The sequence below is a fragment of the Larimichthys crocea genome, chromosome II (genome assembly GCF_000972845.2).
Source record: "Larimichthys crocea isolate SSNF chromosome II, L_crocea_2.0, whole genome shotgun sequence".
NCBI classification, from domain to species: Eukaryota; Metazoa; Chordata; class Actinopteri; family Sciaenidae; genus Larimichthys; species Larimichthys crocea.
The window spans coordinates 10,777,975-10,802,475 of record NC_040012.1 but is presented as its reverse complement, the minus strand read 5'-3'; the positions used below and the strand labels follow the sequence as shown (position 1 = coordinate 10,802,475).

General features: G+C 41.7%; 1 protein-coding gene across 6 annotated transcripts in view; it reads right to left on the bottom strand.

Annotated features, from left to right (window-relative positions):
* Positions 1-394: 394 nt before the first annotated feature.
* The window catches only part of rock1 (Rho-associated, coiled-coil containing protein kinase 1), a 37,043-nt gene continuing 12,936 nt past the window's right edge, over positions 395-24,501 (bottom strand). For 2 of the 6 annotated variants that reach the window (XM_027290590.1, XM_010729220.3), the window contains 32 exons: positions 18,136-18,217; positions 15,875-15,975; positions 15,619-15,756; positions 15,313-15,488; positions 14,477-14,561; positions 14,228-14,372; positions 13,901-14,039; positions 13,619-13,710; positions 12,832-12,991; positions 12,650-12,725; positions 12,442-12,530; positions 12,047-12,095; positions 11,694-11,829; positions 11,377-11,468; positions 11,054-11,300; positions 10,506-10,612; positions 10,207-10,357; positions 9,116-9,276; positions 8,824-9,008; positions 8,156-8,225; positions 7,969-8,072; positions 7,622-7,787; positions 7,444-7,537; positions 7,263-7,351; positions 6,965-7,156; positions 6,710-6,875; positions 4,429-4,499; positions 4,206-4,294; positions 4,021-4,099; positions 3,595-3,856; positions 2,197-2,404; positions 395-1,987 (listed from right to left, as the gene is read on the bottom strand). In XM_027290590.1, the coding sequence (XP_027146391.1) occupies positions 1,936-1,987; positions 2,197-2,404; positions 3,595-3,856; positions 4,021-4,099; positions 4,206-4,294; positions 4,429-4,499; positions 6,710-6,875; positions 6,965-7,156; positions 7,263-7,351; positions 7,444-7,537; positions 7,622-7,787; positions 7,969-8,072; positions 8,156-8,225; positions 8,824-9,008; positions 9,116-9,276; positions 10,207-10,357; positions 10,506-10,612; positions 11,054-11,300; positions 11,377-11,468; positions 11,694-11,829; positions 12,047-12,095; positions 12,442-12,530; positions 12,650-12,725; positions 12,832-12,991; positions 13,619-13,710; positions 13,901-14,039; positions 14,228-14,372; positions 14,477-14,561; positions 15,313-15,488; positions 15,619-15,756; positions 15,875-15,975; positions 18,136-18,217 (4,053 nt within the window). In that variant the 3' untranslated portion in view covers positions 395-1,935. Of the gene's footprint in view, positions 1,988-2,075; positions 2,098-2,196; positions 2,405-3,594; positions 3,857-4,020; positions 4,100-4,205; positions 4,295-4,428; positions 4,500-6,709; positions 6,876-6,964; positions 7,157-7,262; positions 7,352-7,443; positions 7,538-7,621; positions 7,788-7,968; positions 8,073-8,155; positions 8,226-8,823; positions 9,009-9,115; positions 9,277-10,206; positions 10,358-10,505; positions 10,613-11,053; positions 11,301-11,376; positions 11,469-11,693; positions 11,830-12,046; positions 12,096-12,441; positions 12,531-12,649; positions 12,726-12,831; positions 12,992-13,618; positions 13,711-13,900; positions 14,040-14,227; positions 14,373-14,476; positions 14,562-15,312; positions 15,489-15,618; positions 15,757-15,874; positions 15,976-18,135; positions 18,218-24,501 lie in introns of those variants that run through there. The other 4 variants (XM_027290592.1, XM_027290595.1, XM_010729221.3 and 1 more) reach the window with 4 other exon arrangements.

The following is a 24,501-nucleotide window of genomic DNA, read 5'->3' as shown; positions in this document are numbered from 1 at the left end:
CCAAGACAAGAGTAGGTCATAGTTCCAGTGCTTTTTTTTTTTTTCCGAACAAAAAGTTACAAATAAAAAGATTGCGGAGGTATTCCTTAATCCTTATGTCTCTCTCATTATATACACTGTGGGGGGTTTGCATTAACGGGACATTACCGTATTAGAGAAACAACTTGTAATTGTTAATAAGGACAATCATTGACACAGGTAGGCTCGCTTTTAGGTACACCATCCCGAAATTTGTCATGTGATATGAACTGAGTCTGGGGACTTTGTTTTGACACGCTATACTCTATTGCAATGTGTCCATAAAGAGGTAATCTAATATATATATTTTTATATACTCAAACCAGAGAAAAAGAAGTTCCGATAAAACCACAAACATGTGGTCGATTTCTTAAAAAATAAATGATGGAAGAGTTAAGATTTGTCTTGTTTTGGAGAAGAAAAACAAACAGATATGGCAGTAAAATCAATATCCAAACATTAAGGCACTAGGTGGGCCAAATGCTACACCTGTTTAGTCTTCTACAAATAATTTACAATTCAAACAGTGCAGTTTTACATTTGTTAACTTAATGTTTTCCTTTTGAACCATTTTCTATGAATCAATGTAAGGCAATACATTACAAAAAAAATAAACAATACAAGAAAAAAAATATTACAGAGACAATGTACCAAATAAACAGAAAAAAAAGTTTTAGGACTCCTATATGCCATTACAATGGAATTTTCCTTATGGCTTGGAGCAATAAAAATAATTATAATAAAAATAATGCATAGATTTAAATGATGACCTTGCATGCTCCTCACTCAATACTCAAAATATCTAATACTCATGTCCCAGTACTCTGTCCCAAACCTGATAAGTGACTTGCAGAGTGATAAGAATAAAGGCAAAAAGGCCAGAGATATTAGACGAAGGCATCAGTCGTATTTTTCTGTTTGTTTCTTTGTTAGCTGGAAACAGAAGTATGCTTGCATTTGCTCGAGTATCTGTCAGGTGGGGAAAGAAATGACAAAATAGATATTTATTTTCCACCCCTGAGACACAACCACTCACTGCAGATCTGCAATCCCTGCATGACAGTACCTTAAACTGAACACATACTTGCAGGAGTCCCAGCAAAACCCCCTTTTACCTTCCTGTCTCCATCATAACTGTCATGTAATATGAAACACAGAATGTCTCCATGACATGAGTCCCTCTTATCGCTCCATTGTCCATCTTTAGTTCAAGACAAGTCCGCCATCTTCTGGTAGAAATGGAGAGTTGCAAGTTTGTTGAGTTGGAGTTCTTGAACACGGAAAGGTGATGGATGAAGGAGGTGTTAGGCTTCTTAATGTCCATGATGCCTTGTGATCTGATGTGTGTCTGACAATTTTCCAGCGCTGTTTATTTATTGATATATATTTTTCTTTTTAATGAATTTTTTTAATGAAATACAGGTTTCTCCATTTTTTTTTGTTTGAGGATGAGGAAGGAGGGAAAGTTTAGAGTCCAGAAAAAAATCCACATGGTTCAGATGGTTAGCTGGAAGAAAGAACAGAGAAACGTGTCCAGTAAAAGAAAGTCAAAACATATTTACCTTTGTTAGTAACCCAGTCTAAGTCAACATACAACAGACAAGCTGGTTTATGGACACGGCAACACCGTTAACACCTTTGCATCATGTTTGACAGGTCATGTAAAAATCCTTTAAAGTGGACAATTCTAACGAGAGTCGTGTAGTAAGTTAGTTACTGAACCGAAACAACACATTAGTGCCAATTAGAAAAATCCCAAGTGTCAACTGGAAAGAGCCCATTATCCAACCAACCAACCAGGAAGTGTCTCGTGTTAGAAACACCCAGTGACAGAATTAATAAATAGACAAGTTTAAAGCTGTAGAGAAAAGTCTAAAAAACAAAACAAAACATCAACACTTTCTGGAGAAGCTCCTGTCAACAAGTGCTGGATGTTGTATCTGCTGCTTGGAGGCTGGACTGCGCTCTGCTACAACACAGGAGACAAACAGCAGGTCACGCGACTGACTTGACCACATCTCAGCCCACCCGATGGGATAAAATAAGACTTCTGACTGCAGCACACCCGTCACTTACTGCCTAAAACAACATTACAGTGCCTCATTGTATAGCATGCAATTATCTCATTAGAAAACGTCTCAAAAAGCCTAGACAGAAGCCACAAATTGTCAAAGTTACCTCAGCTTTCCTGTATTGCTTTTAGGGTTCTTGCGGAAGGACTGGTTTGGTCCGGAGCGAGTGGACATAGAACGAGGTGAGGCCCGTGAAAATGTGGATGGTGGGGTCTTCGGGATCTTCTTTCCAAGGTGGCCAATCCATTTCTTCTGCTCATCTTGGGTCAGGGCCAGCAGGAGCATGTCCCGGGCAGAGGTCACATCGTAGTTTACTGTGGGAGGGGGGGTAAACACAAGATGTTTGCAGATCAAGAATCCATTCTACGTCAATATGACGTCAAAACTGCAACTCAAGGATGGCATCTAAAACATAACGTAAGTTGTGGGTGACGTCCTGCGAAAAAAAACAGCAGCGTCGGCTCACATTTTCTAGTTTATAGCTAATCAAAATATTAAAATATGGTTCTGAAAACAATTGAAACAGACAATATAGTAACAATCAGTTTGATCAGCATTGCCCTGTTTGACAGTTTGATCAGTCTTGTCCTGTCCAATGGATGTACTGCACATGCACAATCCTCTGTTAGGAACTGCTCACATACTCATACTCCACTTGTATTATTGTTAAACGGTATAATATAGTATCTATCTGAATCTTAATACATATTTGATCAGCACGGCCTAGTTCAAACGTTATTAGTTTCGATAAGACTGTATGCAACAGTGGTAGGATGGTCCATGGAGGCAGAGTACGATTACGATACTACAAACTGTCGTTCAAACAACAGCCCTCAGAATTATCAAAGTCCGACGGGTGACGTGTTTCAGATGGGCGAGGACCTATAGGTGCAGCCAACATGTTTATTTCCCTACGCTCACATTGTGGTGACAGAAAGCAGATTGAAAATGGACAACGCTTCCCATTAGGTGCGGCTGTATTGACTGCTGAATACACATATACAGTATAAGCAGAAAACTTTGTCCTCAAAGCCAAAGAAACTCAACCTTACAAAGAACATTTAACAAGTAGCAGCTAAATGAGTTACCCATACATCTTACAACTTAATAGTAGTAGTTATATGTAGTATTAAAAAAGTACCCTGTGGAGATTAGTAGCATCATGGAGCAGTTTTTCTATAGATATACCCGTTTTGTTTATTGCATGCAGATACAAATCTGGGAAATGGTTTTACACTGTTCCTCTGATCAACAGGTGGCAGAAACATGGCAAGATATGCTGGAGAAGAAAAGTCATTGCTAGGAAACATGGATGTAAGCAATGCAGGATATAAAGGACCTAAAAAAAAATTGGCTTTTCTGAAGAAGGAAATGATTTCAACATATTTGTTCGACCACAAGTTAAAAAACAAGTTACAAAAGCTGCGGGTAACCCATGTAAAGTCACGTTTAAGTTAACTCTTTGAGTCATTAAGAGCTTTGACCACCACGGAGAGGACTTTACCTTTGCAAGGAGCAATAACATCCTCCTTTTTGTCGAGGTGGTCCTTGTGGCACTTGACGTGGCAGCGGCGACACTCCAGGGCCGGAGGTGGCTTGAAGACGTGCCACAGAGGCTTGGAGCAGGCCTCACAGTTGGAAGGGAAGTGATATAGTGTGGGGATGAACTCGTGGCCTTTGTGTGGGAGACAGTTGGTCTTGTCACCCTGAGGGACCGTCTCCATGTCGGCCTCCTTCCTGCACTCTCCCTCGTTGGCATACAGAATCTGAATCGAGACAGAGAGAGGGCCACGTCAAAACAAATCTGCGCTAAAATAAACATTTCTGAGGCTGAGCAGCGCTTCACAGAATCGGAATATTTTGACATCAGAAAATCCAGTCTGAATGCAAATGTATGAGAATGAAGAGAGGACAGGAAGAAGGTCTTAACCTGGAATATCCTTGGAATCTCCTCCGTCTCAGCTCGGTACACGTCTCCTTGAGTGACTGGTCTCACATGGAACAATTTGCTGGACAAAGAAGGCACAAAATTAGCAATGACATATCAAACACACCTTCACTTTTACCCCCCTGCAACAGGATACCTGTGGATAAACAGGAACAAAAAACACTTACTCGATATCTAGTACCATTGAGGGGTTGGACTGTTCCTTATCCTGCTCATCATTGTAGAACAGAATCTTCTTACTGCTCACCACCACATACTGCAAGTATCGAAAGGACAATGAGAGGAAAACGGATATTGCCCTCAAGGGGTTGGCAGCATTCTCAACAAACCATAACGGACTTCAAAAACAATGCAGGCGCATAGAGGAAACGCCAGATAAACACAACAAACCTGCTTCTTCCATCCGTATCGCTTGATATTAGCACGGTTAGGAATGGACAGCCAACCCTCCAATCTGGATTCTGAAAAAGGAGCCCAGATGCAAAAACAAAAAATTACAAAATCTGTTGAGCCAGTTAAATGCACTGCAGAACAAAAAGGCCATGCAGTGTTTAAATCCAAACTTAACTGGAGGGGGGGAGGGAAAAAAAAAAGTTAAGTGACAAAGATCATCATCGCACAATTGTTTCAAAAACACCAGGTGAAGCCCTGTAGGAGTTCTGCCAGCGTTAAGCTAACTGCACTGGAGTAAGGTGAGCTTTGACATCTCATGCTGCTGCTGCTGCTGCTGCACGCTCCCCATGCAGGAGGAAAATATTAAAGATGGGTTAAGTCCTTCTTACAGCGTGTGAACAGATCAGGTAAGATTTGATTTCAAATGATGTTAAAAGCTCTTTGATAAGAGCTTTGCAGCAGGAATTAGTACTTGTTTTCTCTCAGTTAACATGACCACACACTCCTTTCAGAGAAACAACCAGGTTAAACACATTATTTAATTTTTAAAATAAGAATTTCAAGTGCATGCAGCTGAAACAACAGGAACAAGTGAACCAAGAGGGACTAGTCTACTAAATGTGACATTGTGAGGGAGGTCTTTGTGTCCAAACGAGCAGTACTTCTGGGTGAACATGCGGCCAAAAAGAACAAAAAAAACAATAAGAGTGTTAAGTGTTTGAAGCACAGTGCCGTGAATCAAAAGACAGCATTTTCAGTTTCAAGACACGTTTTGAAAGTAGTTGCTGAGTGCGAGGCGGCAAACCTCACGCAGGGTGTAGTCTTAGTATGCTGGTAACTTCTGATCTAATGTGGTTTACTTAACCGCTTACAGCTGACGACTACACATCAAGCGCTCACGATTCAAGTTAGTCTGATCAATTTTAGCTGGTTCGACAATTTGGGAAGAGATTTTTCTCTCCACTCCATCAGGCTTCTTTCAAAAGTGCTTCCCTCCCAACAGAGGTGACTTTCTCACCTCTGGCAAAAGAATACTTAAGAAAAATTAGGAGCAAAAAGACAAAAAAAAAACGCACAAACAGCTGCAGCACAGGCCAGGCAAGAGAGGCTCGTCCACTCAGTTACTCACAGAGGGAAAGGAATAGAAGTTACAAAGATAAGAAGAGCAAGGAGAACCGGCTGGACATGAGGGGAATAAAGAGAGAATGATTTAACCACAGACACAAGCATACATGGAAACAGACTAGATTTGTCAACTGAGATGTGTTAGAGGAGTTTACCTGCATGAATTTTGAACACATAGATGTGGCAGCACGATCAAATTTAGAGATTTCCTCAGCTTTTATGCTCTGAATGTACTAAACCTAAGACCAGAAGTGTTTGCTGAACAGTCTGTTCAATAAACACCTGCTATTATGTCTTAAATGTACACAAGGTTCCCAAACCCAAATCATTACTTACTAATACAGGGCTTGACGGTAATGGTTGCCAGGTTGCCAATGGCAACTAACTCTTCACCCTTTCCTGTCCCTGTTTTTTTATGTTGCAAAGCACTGATGGCCAAATATGCACCCCAGAATGAATACGATTTTAATATTTGATGCATTAGCAAACATTGCTGCAGCGTGTTTACTCACGTGCACAAGTAAATTTTGTTGTCTGACCGAGGGGTAAAAAGTTCAACTAACCGAAAAACACAAACTACAAACAATTTAGTTTGGTTACTGTGATATGTATTTTGTGTTGCATTTTCATTGTTAGGCTCTAAGTGCAGAGTATCTTAATTACTCAGGTGGCTATGAGGTGACTAAAAATGGCAACCACATTTTCAGTTTGTGCAACCAAAACCCTGGTCGTGCCTGGCTGCAACTACTTTTAAAAGTTAGTGTTAAATCCTATTTCAATAACTGAACTAAACACCGTAGACGGATTTCAACAAGTACAAAAGATGTTACCTGAAATAACATTTAAGTGCCAAAAATATCCGAAGAATATAGTGATATAGTCTTTTGTTAATAAGAACATTTAAAATGTCTAGACATTAAATTTAGTACTGTTAAAATTTTTTGGAATATCAAGTATTCTGACCAAAACATGGCAAGTCAAGACTAGAAAGCCCAAGACTGAAGTATTTGTAAAAATACGAGCAGGAAGTTGAAAAAATGTGAAAAATGAACTAGACTTGATAGTCGCATAAGAATTCTGCATTGGGACTGAAGTCTCTTTTTGCGTAGTAAAAGCTGCAGCAGCGTCCAGTCAGGCCCTGTGGTGACCCTACCTGCGATGTTGCCGTCTGTCTCATCTGTCTGCAAGCTGGTGACACTGGAGTTATCCATGCGCTGCTGCAGGTCGTTCAGTTTCTCCCGAAGCTGCTCGATGTCACTCTCCTTGCTGTCCAGCTGCATTTGCAGCTCGTTGCGATACGTGCACTCCTCTGCCAGTTGCTGTTGGTAGAAAAAACATGAGATTTGAGTTTAAAAAACTGTTGTTTTTTTTTTATTTACTAGGCTGCACTGACACTGCTTTAACTTACCGCCTGCATCTCGCTCAACTCCTTCTGGTACTTGATGGCCATGTGGTTGAACTTGTCCTTCTCCTGGTTCAGCTCCAGCTGAAGTTTGCGGTTTTCCTTCTCCTTCTTCCGTAGGTCGGCAGTACTGCCCTTCTTCTTCTGGTCCAGCTTCATGTCTTTGCGGTTCATGATCTCTGCCAGCTTGTTCACCGCCTGATTAAAAAAAATTTGGTAAATAGTTGGAAAACATTGGCCAGCATTCTCCATTTGCTTTACTACTTTTTGCAAACATCCCCTGTATAAATAGGTGCGTCTTTACCTGAGTCTTCAGTGTGCGCTCAGTGTTGAGGACCTTCTCATAGTTGGCCTTGATTGTGTTTGTAATCTCTTCCTTCTGAGCTAAATACTCTGTCAAGAAAAACAGACTCTGCTTGTACAACAACTTAATTATAACAGAGCGAAGAATCAAAAAAAAAAAAAGGTCAACAAAGGGACAGTACCTTCCTCCTGACCACGAAGCTTCTCATTTAACTCAGACTTCTCTTTGCTGAGGTTCTCCACATCTTTGGTCAGAGTTTTATTTGATTCCTCAAGCTGCAGAGAAATTTCAATATTATCAGTATTACCAGGTGAGTAGCATCTTACTCGGTGTACGTACTGAATGTTGATTTTGCTTACTCGTGCAATAGTGGCCTCCTTCTCCACGATCTCCTGCTTATGTCTTGTCCCTGCCTTCTTGTTCTCCTGGCTGAGCTCAAAGTACTGTTCCTCTTGAAGTGCCCGGGCAAGCTGCTCGGATTCGGCCTTGGTCACCGTCAGATCCAGCTGAGCAGACAGGGAATCCCTTTGTCGAGGATAAAGCACATTTTTATTTACACACAGGTTATTTTTAATCATCAGACCACAATAAAAGTCAACGAAACAAGGACATAAACCCAATAGCTAATAATGAATCAATATTTGGGTGACTGAATTAACAAAGGGGAGGTAATGGGACCTCCTGCGAGTGGAGTTTAGTCTCTTACCTTTCACTGCACAACTCCTGCACCTTTTTCTGAGCCTCCTGTATCTGCCGGTTCCTATCCTCGATCTCCTCTTTTAATTCCTTGACCTGAGTTTTGTAAAGCGTCTGAGGGAAGACGGATAAATTGTTTAGCCAGCAGGTTCCACACCAAACAGGACAGAGACAGTGAGAAACTGACTTATACTTACAGAAAAATACTGTTCGGCCTCAAGCTGGTCCTGAAGTTCCCTCATCTGTCCCTCGTTGCCTCTGTATTGTCTTTTGAAAAAAAAACAAAAAAAAACGTCACAGACAATTCTTCATTCAATTCCTGTATCTAGTTAATTATACACACTCACAGGTTTAAACACTTTCCAAACAACAGTCTTCAGGCTAGGAAAAAGCTTCTTCTAAGCCCGCCTCCGTAGTAAAATGTAATCAGCACAGCAGCCAGCAGCACTGGCTGCAGCGCTAGCCAGAGGATTAGCAACGGAGTGGATGGAGCTGGACTCAGAGTAAACCCTAATCCTTTGATGTAAACACTGTCACAGAACAGCTTTGGCATAGTCACCCTCTAAGCTGGAATAATAGCACTTATTTGAAAATAGCAGGCAATCATAGAGCAATTTACGCTTTGACTTACAAATAGCATTACTGGCCAGTGCAGCAATAACAGAAAATTAGTGCTTCTGGCTGGAATTGCTGCCTGTTAGTTTCACAGTAATATTAACCTCCACAACGGCCGAAGTGACCTCAAATTGCCCAAGTTAGCGTTACCAAGTGTTTATTCTATGAATTAGAATTTCTGTTCTATTTAATTTCATGCACGTTACATGAAGAGCCGTTTTAAAATTTCTCGTGCCGGAAGGCTACTCACTTGGTCAACTGTGCCAGCTGGAACTCCAGCGAGCGTTTACTCTCTAGTGCTGTGTTGATCTCCTGTTTGAGCTGCTTCTCTGAACACCTAAGGCGGTCCACCTCCTGCAAGCGGCTCTTCAGGTCGCTCTGAACCAGGACGCGTTTGCTCGACTCCTGCTCTCCCTGTATCCGTAGACTCTTCACCTGCAGACAGGAGACGTGAGAGAGAGGTGAGATAGCACAGATACGAGTTGCACTAATGGTGTTCGATATAGTGGAATATAAAAAAACAAATAAAAAAAACGACTTACCTCATCCTCTAGCCGTTCTTTTTGTTTCATCAGCTGCTCCATCTTCTGCACAGACTGCTTGAGGTCAAATTCTAACATTGAGCACTGCTTCTCAACCTCCACTACCCGGCTCTCCGCTCGCATCCGTGCCCCGTTCTCCTCAGACATCTTCTGCTGAACAGCTGAGGAATGACGATGACAGAAAAATAGTCAATGCCTCGTTCTCAGAACGAACAGACAACCTCACAAGTAGGGATACAACAATTATAGATGTTGATGAAACGAGTATATAAGCTGATTAAAAATGTGTGCTTTCATGATTATAATGCATTTATTTCAGCACTATAGAATAATAGAATCACACACACATTTGTTTGCTTTTGTAGTTTCAGTAAAACTGAAAGAAGTAACTACTTAATACTTATACACACCCTTGAGGGGATTGCAGGTCTTTTTAGTAAGCCTTAAATGTTACGCCGCACTGAAAGACCAACTCTTAACTCACGACTACTTTGCTGATTCTAAGTGACGTTTGGAGTAGCGGAGCCTTTACAGTTACAAAACCCTTTTATCTATTACTCTGAGCTGTATTTGTTCAGAGGGGACTTCTGTAATCTACAGTGAACAGTGTGTTCTTGGAGCTGGAAACACAACATGTAAATCCATATGGCCTTTAAAAAAAAAAAATGAAAAAATGACTTTTTGATGAAACCTGCAGCCTTGCCAAAGAGGGATTAGAGTCTATTCCAGCATGTACTAGGTGAAAGGTAAGAAAACCACCTAAACAGATCATAATTCTGCTGCAATAACGCCTTTGGAGTCCAGCTTTAATATGCAATGAGGCAATGTCCTGACATGCTGACTGGCTTACACTCCTTGAAATCCTCCCACCCAAATATCCCCTTTCAGGCGAGATGGCAAACAAAAAAGATGAAACGGGAAGAGGAAGTTGGTGCCAGAAAGAAGTTAAATGAAATAAAAGGTAGATAGGCAGGTGAAGTTTAATAAACAGAGAAGTTGAAGTAAGATTCTAGAGAAAAAGAAAGGGATCAAATAGAAAACAGTGAAAAAAACAGTAGAGGAGGACATGCTCTGACAGAGGACTGGCATACCATTCATGGCAGCTGATTTGGCTTCTTCAATAGACTCATATTTGTCAGTGAGCTGTGCCCGCGTCACCCTGTGCTCAGTCTGTTCTTGCTCCAGACGCTGCTGCAAGGTCTTCAGTTTGTAGTTCAGGTCTATCTCCAGGTTGTTCTTTTCCTATGGGGGAGGGTAAAACAGCATGAAAGCAAGCTGAGCACACACCTGTTCCTGTTATCTAGTTAGAAATACACAAAAAGGCCTCAGATTCTACAGCATGGAAATACTTACATACACTCACAAATACTACTAGGACTTGTGTGTATACCTTTTCCAGGTTATTGCTCCTCTCCTGGGCCTGTTTGCGTTCTGTCTCCACTTTAGAGACGCTGAGCTTCAAGCTTTTGTTGTCCTCTTGCAACCCTGACATCCTCGCTGAGAACGGACGATAAAAACAGACAGTTACCATCATGGCATTTATGATGAGAAGCTGGTATTTTCATTGCAAAAGCCTCTTTCTTACAGAATTTTCAATGCTTATTACTTCAAAAACACGAATGACTTCAATGTCTCTGTCACACTCCTGTCCTTCCCTACTAATTATCTAACTTTCATAAGCTTAGTCCTATTAAAAGATAACTGGCTGACAGATAAATCATGAGACTGATTTGACTGCTGTGGTGCGTTGTTAGTGCTTGGGCATGTCTGACATCAGTGAGAGTGTGAAGGATGGTTTCTACTGCGAGGAATTTCTGCAGCTGTCTCAAATATCCGTCTTCTTCTTTGAAGCCACACTCAGAATATTCAAATTCTGCCCTCTAAAGTAAGCTGCTGTTCTGGATTTTAGCGTTGCGTTCGTCATCATTTATGAGTCACCTTGCAGCTCTCTGATCTCCTCAGAGCCCTGGCTGTAGTTCCTCCTCTCCGAGTCCAAGGTGCTTTGAAGGAGCAGGAGCTCCTTCTCCAGCTGGGCCTTCTCCCCGTCCACTGCGCGGCTCCTCTCCTGCAGCTCGCGGTTCAAGCTCTCCAACTGGCTCATTGACTTGCCCATCTCTGTGTGGCTCTTCCGCAGTCTCGCTGCCGTGTCCGACTCTGCCCGCAGGAGGTCATTGGCCTCTTCCAGCTGTAGAGAGGACCAGAAGTTTAATGCATTGTCCTCCTTCACATGCAGATTATGGATGTTTGTGTGTACGCTATACCTGATTCTGCAGCTGGACTATCTTGTCATTTGAGGCCTGAGAGTTCTGGCTGATCTTCCTCATATCTTCAAGCTGCTCCTTTAAAGTCGACACTAGACAAAAAACAGATGGTATATTAATTAGACATGGCTTCTTTTAAGCACCGCTAAATAAAATCTCTTACCCAGACCCAAATGATACAGAGAGGATGAGGGCATTAACATGCAGCAAAATTATGTTCAAACACTCACTGCATCCTTGCCTCAGTCTGCAATTATACTTTAATTGCAAAGTGCAAAGTGAATCATACGTTAGCAGCAGCGCCGCATTATCTTTACCCTCATTCTCCAAATTTCGTCTCTTCTCTGCCTCCTGGTCAGCTTTTCTTTGGTACTCTGTGAATCTGTGCTGCAGCATGATCTTGTCCTTCTCCAGCAGAGACACGCTGGCCTCGGCGCTCTTCCTCAGGTTTGCCTGTGGCAAGGAACACAACAGAGCAGCTGTGATGTGGCAGGAAGAAACCAAGCCTTAAACTAGCCCCCGGTTTTAAACAGTAAGTTATTCAACTTTGTTGTTTGATTTTTTTTTTCATCGCACATTTTGAATGTATTATGAAACCCAAAGCTAAACATGTACATTTCCTTTTTATGGATATAACTGCAATCAAAGCAAGCAAGTGTCAGAATTTCACCTCTTCATCCAGTTCTTTCATGATCTTGTCAATCTTGGTGTTTGATGTCCTGTGGAGAGCAGAATTTGAGAAAAATATTAAACTACAATGAATGCCTCTCACAATAATCAATTAAAGTTAAATAAAAATCTAAAAAAAAAAAAAAAAAAAAAAAAAAAGAGAAAAGTCGGCTTATTAACATTTAAAGATGCACACGCAACCAAGGATACCAATAGCTTATCTATGATCCTGTCTTTTTATAGCTGTTCTCTAGAAGCTATAAAAAGACTGTTTAGAAATATGTAAACCTCTCTGTAATGTTCTTTTGTTTGGGGACAAAGATTTGCATCGTGCCTGTGTTTTCGCGATGTAAGCAGCTACCTTTTGGTGTTTGAATAAACGTCCCTGTTTCATACCTGCATTTCTGTTCCAACTCATCCTTCAGCTGCATCTCACTGTGGAGCTGCTCCTCCAGCTGGTAGATCCTTTTCTGCAGGTTCTCCAGCTAAAACATGAACACACAATAAGCAGTCTTAGATTTGTATACCTGCATTAACCCGAATTTGAATACATTCTACATCTCAACTGTGTTTTTCTTTGTAAACATTGTAGCCATGTACTCACATGACTCTTGTCTTCTTTTGTGGAGCTGCTACGTTTGTCACTGGTCTTTGTGGAGGAGGTGGACCTGCGCAAAAGGCTGGAAACAAAAACACGGAGTTATATTAATACCTCTAGTCAAAGTGAAAGCTAACGAGAGCAGATCGATTATGAAGCTGGTACGGAGCCAAGTCTGCCACACTTACTTGTGATTGCTGTAATAAGTGAAGCCTACGAAGGGGAGCTGGTTGCCCACAAAGGCCTTTGGTATGGGGAAGGTCTCCTCCTCCCCCCGGTCCTCCTCGATGTCGTCAAAGTTACTGGTGTCAATGTCACTGCTTAGTTCAGGTACTACTGGGGCAGCCGCTGCACAGGGCACAAACAAAGATTAAAGATTCAGTGTCAATCCGAGATTTAAAAAAAAAAGGATCATAGTTAATTCTTCTTTTCTGCCTCTGTTCTAAACACATTTTGAGGTAGTTCACCTTCCAGAAAGCTAAGAGAAACAGAAACAAGTGTTTCAGTTCTCTTTTAAAACCCTCTTAAAAACAAAAGCCTGCTAGCAGAGCCGGTCAGCCAGTAGAACGACAGGGGTGGCCAACACCAAAGTTGCTGACTTCAGCCTAGTGAAGTATTAAATATAAAGCCACAAAAGAACTGACTATAGCTCCTGGATTTAGCCGTTCATTTCTAATCTCTCTCTGCTCCAGCGTCAATCCCGGCGCATTAACAGTCATGATGGACTACTTCCCCATTGTTGGCCTCAAAAAACGCTGTGCTGCCAATTATTCCTCTGAGCAGGAATCACGTTTAGTCTTGGAAAGGATACTGAATGAATGGCTCGTCTACAAGAATTTCCTGCAACTGTCTGTGGTAGGTCAAATGGAAAACACGATCACCGGCCGCCATGATTGCAGCAACAGTGAGCGGACTGTCAAAAGAAGTGGGAGGTGTGAAAGTAATCAGTAATCTTAACGGTGAAAATGCACTTACTCTCTCTGATGTTCTCCCATGTCCACTGGTCATTCTTAAAGAAGGGGTGCCTCTTGATCTCATCGACGCCGTTGCGGCCAAGTCGAACCTCCCTGTGGGGGTGAGGGAGAATGTGCTTAGTTTAAACCTTAATGAAGTTCAGCAATTATTTGAGGGATTTTCATAATATCAGCAGAAGAGGTTCATCTTCATCTTGTGTATTTTAATCAAAATTCTTTCCACTAAGCCAGAAAGCAATCAGTGCTTAAACAAGGAAAAGGTCTTAGCCTGCCACTATCTAACCTGTCTGTCAGGAAAGCACAGATGAGATTCTTGGCGTCATTGGTGATATCGCTGTCGTCGGGGAAGGTCAGGGCATTCTTGTGGTTCATAATTTTGCTGTACGTCCCCACCAGGGAGTCTGCGTAGAAAGGAGTGTCGCCTGAAGGACAGAAAGAAGAAGAACCATGGGTTACTGAAATGTTCACAGGACGAACAAAGCACACGACACACACTAAACGTGAAAACAAATATACAGGTATGGTTCTCATTTGGAGTTTTAGAAGGAAGGTGTCATGTTAGAATAACCAGTTGACCTTTTCAGAAAAAAAAAAAAAAAAAAGAACTCACCAACTAGCATTTCGTACAGGAACACTCCCACTGACCACCAGTCACACTCTCTGCCATAATAGCCATCTCCTCCTTGAGATTTCAGTACCTCAGGCGAAATGTAATCTGGAGTTCCCACTGCTGTGTCACATCGTACCATACCGTCCTGAAGAGGAAACACATTTTTTAAAAATCACCACAACTGCAACTCCCACCTTACCGGCTAAATTTTTACACTTAAGATATTCCAGAAAGTTCGGAAAGTGATACCTTGTTCATTTTCATGCAGGTCCCAAAGTCTGCCAGTTTTAAGTGGCCTGCTTTGTCTAGCAACATGTTATCAGGCTTCACGTCCCTGAAGAGGCAAAAATAAAGTCATATCAAACACACAAACAATACATCAGTCCCAAACACATAACAATAAAACTGAAGGATGCTCTGTGTGTGTGTGTGAGATCAGTTTAAGGTTAGAGCTGCGTCAGGGTTCCAACTTGGAAAAATAATAGCTCTGCAAATCATAAATGTCTGGAGGTGCTGCACTGTTCTGCAGTGATAGGTCAGTTGTAATGAGGTATGAAGGAGGCTGGGCGCTAAATTTATGTGGTCTTGAAATTTCCTTTCACTGCAACTTCCAGAAAGCTAATGGGAACACGGCAAGAACTATTTTAACACCGCTGCCGTGGTGTGAATTTTCCACTATCTCAGCTGTGTGTAAAATAATATTAGGAACCATTTTAGAAAAAGGAAAAAAAAAAAAACAATTTCAGGAGTGTGTATGGAATTTATATCATAGAAATTTGGCACCGTCCAGCGCAGAGAAATTCATTACCCTACTACTCTGCAGTCAGCATCACAAACAGTCTCAGCTTTGAAAATGAGCAGTAATGCAGCGTAACACCTATAGTTAGAACATTAGCAAGTAACTAGCATTTTATCTAAAACAGTGCTAAAGAATAAATAAATTTACACGTTCACTTTGGACGAGGTTCAAACCTTCTGGACTGCCTCAGAGATAATGAATGAATGAATGCATGTTTGACTGCAGCCAGTATGAAAACAAACGCCACAAAATGAGACAAGGAAAGGGGTCGAGGTGACGTTGTTACCTGTGAATGAAGCCCATGGCGTGGATTCCATCCAGAGCCAGCACCACCTCAGCCGTGTAAAAGCGGGCCCACTTCTCTGGGACGTCGTAGTTGCTCATCAAGTTGACCAAGTCGCCACCGGGCATGTATTCCATCACCATGTAGAGGTAGCGGTCATCTTGGAATGCAAAAAAGAGCTGCCAAACAAAAAAAGAGAAAAAGTAATAGGTTTGAAAATGCCTGGAAAAGTGGATAACACTCTTTAGATACTCTCTACACTCTAAAGATATTATTACGCAGATTCTTATTCACATTGTCACATCGTACCTGCACCACCCATGAGCTGTTGGCAAAAGCCATGATGTCCCTCTCCTCCCAAAAGAAAGCAGAGTCCGACCTCTTGATCATCTCAAACTTGCTCAGCAGCTTCATGGCGTATACTTTACGCGTGGCTTTGTGTCTTACCTGCAAAAAAGATTAAGAGGTGGCAGATTAAAGAATATATTACTAATATCACAGCAACTTTCAGAAATGAATACTTAGTGTTATTTGCAACACAAGAAATGCACAATGGTACTCTTACCAATTGAACCTCTCCAAATGCTCCCCTCCCAATAACTTTAACCACCTCATAGTCCACTGCTTTCATGCGTAGATCCCGAATTTTACTAATGGTGTCCTTGTCTGGAAAAAAAAAAGCAAATATAGATGTTAAGAGAAAAAGAAGCTATGCAGAGAACTTTACTCTGCTTAAGTTATTGCATTGACCTTTAAGAGTGTCATGTTAGCCTTGTGCCTTGAAGCATCACAGCAGATGGAAAAATTACAGTATAAGGTGCATGAAAGAGCTTGCCGGGCGTGGATTCCATTCAGTCATTTTTCTTTAGTAAAATACTGTTTCTAGTGGTTGCATTTCATATGGAAGATCAGCTCACTGCTACCCAGCTTTTATTATCCAACATCATTTAGGTGTCACGTAATGTCTACACAGAAGCTGACTTACAAAAAGGAACATCCAGCCTGTTGGCAAACAGAGCAGAAAAAAAAACTGACAGCCGCCTCTGCAGAGCTGAGGGATGCCGTTTAGGGAAAGTTTGTTACATCGGGGAGAGGCCAACTCTCAGTAAGCAACAATGCAAGCTCCCGAAGGAGAAGATAATATTCATGGTTAAGCCAAATTTGGTCAGAGTCGAATTTTCAATTCACATGGGTCACAACTGGCACGGGAACGCATGGAAAAGGAGGGGTGTGCGGGGGCATCCAAGTTCAATTGATCTAAAAATAAAAAAGGCAAGGCCTGAGTTATTAGAATAAGAACATTTAAGAGTGAGTCATTTCCACTGTGCTCTGGTTCCCGGGATCGTGATCCCTACTTAAAAAAATCCCCATGGACCAAAAAGACATAAACCATGTTTAGAAAAAGGTAGAAATAGGATTTTATGTTGCTGTTACAGAGATGCACTGTGTGTGTGTGTGTGTGTGTGTGTATGCATGTGTGAGGAGGGTGGAGGAGGATTATTTCCAGTAGGTCCACAGTATACATGAAGTAAAGAAATCAGCTGAGGCGATCGGGGTGCAGAGCACGATGCATGAAGGAGAAAAGTAAAGAGCCCTTCAGGCAATGCATGCTACTGAGAACCAGTGTCTCACAAGATAGCTAGTCCATTAGTACCATCAATGCATTTCCAACACTTGGCTGGTATACACAAAAGTACTGTACCAAGAGTAATTGAGGAGATGCCTAATGGCAGTTTTTGCCCAAGGGTTTACAGGAGCTTGGGCTGATTATAAAGTATGTAACAGTGAATGTTAGTTTTCCTCAAACTGATAAAAAAAGACCCATTAAAGCTAAAGTAAGAAGTCATTACATGCACAGAAATGAACCGTTAACGCCCGTCCACCTAAACCAAAGCCATTACAACGCAATAGATTTTAAACATGATAATCAGAGAATGCATCAGTGTGTAGTATAATGTATTTCTGCAAGAGAAGGCCTGTGGACTCGAGTGTGCCATGAAAAAACAGAGCAGCGAGCATTTCCCCACGAGAGTCATCACGACTGCACATAATCCAGATCCCAATAGATTTCAGCGCAAAGTTTATTTACCGGAGGAGAATTCTTTGAGGGGCTGAGGCAAAATGAATAGTGAAGGCTACAAAACATGCTACGAAGGGGGAGGGAGAATATGCAGAGAGTTACGACAGAGGCAGTGAGAGTGAGCATTTGTTGTTTTGTTTAGCTAGAGGTATTTTAGTGAAAATTATGTGTTTGTCTATATGTGATTCTGGAAATTAAAAGACATATATGCCCAAAATATAACCCTGATGCCTTTCACCTCCCAACCCCTACCTCAGACATCGCTGGCTTTACAAGAACAAGTTCTGGGGTAAACACTGTAACATGATAGTTACAGTTAGTTAGCCATTTCCTAGAAATCTGAATGCCACGAATTGGGCAGTTTTACTTGAGCTGTTCAGGAAAGACAGATTTAGCCTCACCATCACCCTTACTTCTATTTTGTCTAAACATAGTTATGGGGGTTCCCTCGTCTGAGGGCACTGTGAAAAAGAGAAGCCATCACGATAGGCACCATGTGGGTCACCAGCCATTTGTGAAAGCCCCTTTGTTGGGGGGGTGAGGGGGGACACACTAAGCAGCAGACACCTATTGTGTCCAAGCCTACATAGAGGCGGTGACCCAAAAACAGCCTTCTTTTCTGAGCCTAGGCTTATACCCATATGTAACAGGGTCTGCGGACACAATTGGTTCAAGTGAATGACATGTGCAGATCAACATTGAAGGAGGACATGAGTGGGGAAAAAAGCATGACGCGGGCTACTTACATCTATTCAAAAAGTTGTCAATGCTCTTGTTTTTCCTCAGGGCAGGAAAGTCAAGGTCATACACCAGTGCGTCCAAGCCATCCTGAGGGGAGAGGAGAAGGGTTAACACGCAGGCAAACAAAGCTGCAGTGTCTTCTACTGCAGCGACATCACACACACAACATGTAAAGAGCAAAACACACAGAGTCCTGTCAGGATGTTGGAGCGGCTTTGAACAGACCTCTGTGAAAAGCTAGCAGCGGGCTACTACCATGGATTACATTAATCAAGTCTCGGGAGGGTTTTAGCTTATTACAAATATCCGGATTTCAGTGCTTTGTTTAAGTGCTTAATAACAGATTCTCAAAAGGATTTCAAAAGGGCAGTTGTTTATTAAATGGTGCCTCAAAACGTATCTTTCCATGGACAGTAGCATGTCAGTTTAAACTTAAAAAAATCATTGTTGTGAATCTCTTTAAATGCTGGAAGGACACCTTTAAAATTCACGTTAATTCTGCTGTTTCAAACAAATGTCTGAATAAGTCGTTCGCGTTTCTATTAGGAGGCCGACTCACTACAACAAAGCTAACCGCCGAAAGAACTCGAGTCTAGTTTTATTGTTGTCATGTTGCTGATGGTCATACAGCTGCACATCTGCATCCTCAAACAGGTTGTTATGTCTGAGGGCTTGAGTCAGCTGCTGAACAGAGATGCATTTCTGAGCCATACTGCCAGTAAGTAAACAGGCAGACATTATGAAAAGCAGCATTTTTTTTTGCTGCTTTGTAGTTATACAGCTTTTTATACAAGGTGTTTACACAAGAAATGCTCTAAGTGACTGTACGAGTCATGTGCCTGCTTGGATTCTGGCTGCATGACCGAAAGCAGAATTTCCCACCCTGGTCACAAAGTTGCTAATAAAAGCAACTGAGGGAAAACTAAGTACCTTTTGATGACTGAGGCAACAGGGTGGTGTCCAACAATAACTTTACAGTGACTTCACAATACGGTGCTGCAACAACCCACTGACATTACTCCCAGTTTCTGACTGAATCCCTTTTATGACACAGTATATTGCACCGTCTCTGTTAGCTGTAAAAAATAAAATAAAATTCAATATTATGACGCGACAGCTACGATATTGGAATTCTAGGAACTACAAACATGCGGTACAGGCTAGATTGGCTCAGGCGAGGCAGGAGCATAACTTGTACAGGTGGGATTTAATCTAATCTTCCATAATCCAGAATGGTTGAAAGAAGACGTGCACACAAGCGTTCAAGCACAACATACTGCATTCCTTCTAGCGGGTGTGAGCCAGATGTTGAATCGGCGCATCTTCTGACACTTTGCCACGGGTCACCTAGCCTCCGCTGTCTTTTTTTCCCAAACAGGCAGAGGTAAATTTCACAGCTGATCTAAAATAAACAAATGCTTTTTCACTTGTTGACATAAGCTACATCATCTTCAAACTCACTATCATACCAAGAATCCTGTCTTTCCAGTATGAGGAATGATCGTCAGTTAAATAGTGACAGATTTTCTTCTTGCATCTCTGAGCAAAACAACGATGACACATGATGAATCAGCAGCTCAGACAAGAGAAGGAATCCTCTTAAGTAACTGTGCTGCTTCTGCTCAGCAGTGGAGGTCAGGGCCATACCCCCCCTCTATGAGACATAAACCAAGCAGAGCGCCCTGCGGGATGGGTGGAAGCAAGGGGGGAAAAAGGCAGATGGGAGGGGGGGAGGAAAAATGGGAGGTGAGGAATGGTTGGTGGGAAGAACAAAAGCAACATAGACATTCACAAAGACTGAATGTGGGAAATTAATGAGAGGGTAGGTTGTGATCAGCACACATGGCTGAGCTGAGAACCATCATGTACTGAGCTTTAAAAAAAAAAAAACAACAACTTAAAGTCAAGGAGAATTTACACAAGACAGACCATAGGCTGGGAGAGAAAAGAGGCCTTGTTGGCCATATAGTATCCAGCCAGCCTGCACTGGAAAAAAGGCTGAAGAACCGAGTCCTTCAGGACCCTAATCACAAGGCTCTGTGCTCAGCAATGCACGTTTGCATAACTTCCTGCCGCAGAGAACTCTGGACAGCCACAGTAACATTCCTTAACAGGACTGTACACGTCAGAGAGCTATTTTAGGTATGTGGCCAAACAAGTTCTCAACAAAAAGTGAAGGAAGGGAGGGAAAAAAAAAAAAAAATCCATCCCAAGCACAGAGTCGCATAGTGAGTGAGCCTTATTTTCAATCAGCGCTGGTGCCTAACGCTACAGTATGACGGAAAGGAGGAGGGAGTGGAGGGGCTGGTGCTGGTGCATGTGGGGCTGGCTAGTCCAATAGAAGAACAAATGAAGGAAAAAACAAAGAAAAATCGGAAGCCAGCCGTGCTTCTCCTGGAACACAAGTGTGACAAAAGGAACCTGGTTTTAGCGAGTGGAGAATCGTACTGCGGCGTGAAAAAGAACAAAGAATTGAACTGCTAAATAAAGAATTAACCGCGCAACATTAAATAAGGCAGTAGGAATGTGTAGCACTTGGGTGTGTGAGCAGCAACTGCTGCAGGTTTAAATCTCAGCATTTGCATCTTCATGGTAAGAGGGACTGCATCAAGGCTTTGGGGTGACTTGTAATTAGAGATACAGAGGGTTTAGGGGGGGTTAATATAGATTAAATATATCACAATATATGCAATGTTTGTTACGAGGCTATGTGTTTTTAATACCACATTGATAGACAAATCCATAATCTAGTCCTGCTCATTGTAAGACTACATACAATGGCCATCAATATGTATCTAAATTATAGCTACCACAGTACAAACGGTATGACAAAATATCTTTCTGTAGACAAGCCATAGTCATATTGGAAGTGCACCTCACACATTCTTATCTGCAGTATCAGACAGACTAACACATCTATATTTTGCCTAACCCACCCCCACACACAGGCAGGGTCATCGGGTTCAATATATAAATATGAAACATAAGTAAGTTCTGCTGTCTGGTTTGTAATCATCAAAGTTGAGGGTTGAGCGACTAAACATCATCTGTCATATTTGGCTTCAGCCATCAGACCGCGCTGCCACTGAGCCAGATGGTGCAGCCAGTAGCACCGACACGGCTCAGCCCAAATTCCGCTCTGGGCTACGCTAACAAATACGAGGTTGACGGTGGCCCGGGATCACTGACAAAGCTCCAGTAATTTGGAGTAATTTCAAGCGGTGAAAACTGTTCCTAGATAAGTATTTCTACCACAATTCTCGGAGCTCTGAAATTTCCAAAGGCTCAGGAGTTTCTGTGCACTGAAGGAAAAAATGCAGTACGAATGAAAAAGCAGATACATAGTAAAACAAAAACAAGTTCTAAGTGTATGTGGATATAAACATTAGCCTTTGAGATACCGTTATTTAACGTAGGACCAACGCTGAATCAAAAAGTAGAGAGAATATGCGCATGCGGTCTATAAGACACAGAGCAAACCAATGCAAACAATTCACACAGTGCTACAAACATTGGGCGGTAGCAGTCTACAGGCTATGTTTCATTATGTGGCAGTCTTGGGAAAGAAAAAGAAAAAAAAAAATCACTGGGAAAACAAACCAGAGCTTGCAGAACTCCATGTTATCCTATTTCTGCTGATGCTGCTTCAGCCAGAGGGCGACACATCCCTGGAATTACTAAATAATAATATGAAAAACCATCTCACCGTCCCATTAATGAAATGTGGTAATTTTGTAAAAAAAATAAATAAATAAATTTAAAAAATGTATAGTTATACAAAACACACAAACCAGTGGTTGACATTACATATGGCAATTATTTTTTAAGCTTTAGGGGAGAAAAATCCACACACACACACACACACACACTCAAGCTCTTTTCCAGACATTAAAGTCTGAGTTAAAATTTCCATGGGAGACTCAGCCACATCATCCCTTTCTGCATGCCAGCACAAGGCATGTGGACTGGCCTAAGTCGAGCCTTACTTCTCACTTCCTTTTCTGCCACCTCTTCAGCACAATATGCTTTCCACATGTGAGCAATTGTGCAGTCAGCTGTTCAGCTTGCCATGCAAATAAAGGCAGTTCCATTGCAGGCTGCGGTCGTGTAAACACAAACACGATCATACAGACCAGTGATAGCGTTTCAAGCACTAAATGCCAAGCCGCCTCCTCACTGCTAACTCTCAGGTACAAGCAGTCAGAGAGATTCACTTTTTTTGTTTTTTTTTAACTTGGTCCAGGCTTCGCTTGCACACTCCCGCTGTACATAATATCTACTGACAGAAAATCCCTCTTACCTAGAAAGCCTGAATATCTAACAACTCTAGTGGATAAACGGCATTGACGGTGAACCCAGGGGTGGCAAAACAGGGGCCATTCCATTTCCTTATGAGGTCCCAGTGAGCGAGAATCACTGTCACAAATGCTTTCATGTCAAAATATAATTGAGTTATTCCAACAGTGGTGAGCACTCACGAGTTTCCACTGACCGAGCTTCTGGGTTCTCAAGCAAAACTCTGCTATCCTAGCCTGCTCTGCTCAGGATTTCTGACCTCACCCGACAAACGACCACCTTATTACACATCAACTCGGTTCACTTGACCGTCTTCGCTGAACAGGGGTCGCGGAGTCTTTTGTAAGTGGGACAAACTAAACAGGGGTTGTAGCTCTTCAGAAATCATACGAAAGTAAAGCAGGAGGCTGTAAAGTTCAGTGGGTGAATCAAAGGCAAAAGCGTTCCATTATTAAAAGCCTGGATCATTTAAGTATGCATTCCTCCACATAATCAGTCAGTTGAGGGAATGCAGAGCTACAAATAGCTCAGCCAACTGTTGTTCCCATAGCTGAATAGCTGAGGAGAGCAGTTTACAACTGACAGCCCTGAACCTTTCTGACAATAGGGATGGATCAAATGCTGACCATTACCATGGCCACAAATACATGTTTTTCAACTCAAGGAGATGTAACTGATCATTAAAAGGACCAAGCTAATAGTTTTCCATATTTAAACCAATTAACTACAGATTATAGATCTCTTTTCCAAAGCGTACCAAAAGTTAATAAAGTACTTAAAGTAGGTAATACACCACAATGTGAATGTAGTCACTTTTACTGTTTGTCAATGTTACTGCTCATTAGCCTTGAAGGGTAAAGGGTTTTGAAAAAAAAAAGAAAAAAAAAATGTGTTGCATTCAAGGATGCTGGGATATCCAAGATTCCAGTATGAGTGTCAAATCGGTGTCTCCTGGCAGCTGCATTACCACCTGACCATACCAAGAAAAACAGACAGAGGAAATATCACAATTATATTACACATCTGCCTCGATCATCATAAATTGGTTTATGTATAAATGAAACACAGGCTAAACCTTGATTCAGTATTAAAGGGCATCATTCAGCACACTCCTTTGAATGAATGGCAAAACGAGGCAAAAGCAGGTGACTGAACTTACACTCACACTATACTGACGTAACCTGAAAACAACGGCAAATGATCTGCAGTAAGCAACTTAACAGGCATAAACATACATACATTTTACTAAATATTTGAGTTACAAGTCAAGTAAAGTTCTTCTCTGTCTCAAGTCAAGGATCAAATACAGACCACAGCTGCATTATCGGTTATGACAACACCTTGCAGGTACGGTTTGTCTATTAAAGGCAAAGGTTACTAGAACAAGGGCAGGGACTCTACATAAGAGGAACAAGGATCGGCTCTACTCTGGCTCTGACTCAGAGTAGGAGACTGAGCATGCGAGGCAGATAGGAAGAAATCACTCTCAAGGCTCATATTTAGGCAGCTGTGACTTAAACTGTCCCTCTATCCATACAAAGGTTCTTCGTGGTCAGCCAGGTATTTCATTTAAATGCCTAAACTCTGAGAATTGGCATGAAAGTGGCAATGGGACCAATTGAAAGTGGAAAACAAAAACCTTACCATAACTAGAGAAACCATTAGCTGTTTATAATAAGCTATTAACACTTCCAGTAATAAAAAGCACCTCTGTCAATTAGTCAACATAGTCTAGACATTCTTGTGGGATGAAGTCATATTTGAGTGGCAAATATTGGCAGGCGTTAAACTGCAAATGGGATTTTAACGCATTCATTATCTAATTAATTTGATAAAGCAAGTGTTGTTTTTTTTCCATCAGTGAATCAGCTACAACACTCAGAGTCTTAATAATACACGAATTCTACTGTTGTCAATTTAGCAAGTTTTAGCTTATTCAACTATTTTTAATCATCATAAAAATAAGAGATCCCACTCTAACGTGCACATTCAGCATTCGCACAATCACCGTCTCCAAATCTGGTTGACTAGCCATGCAGTTTCCTGTAATTACAGATTTAGCGTCCAAATAGCAG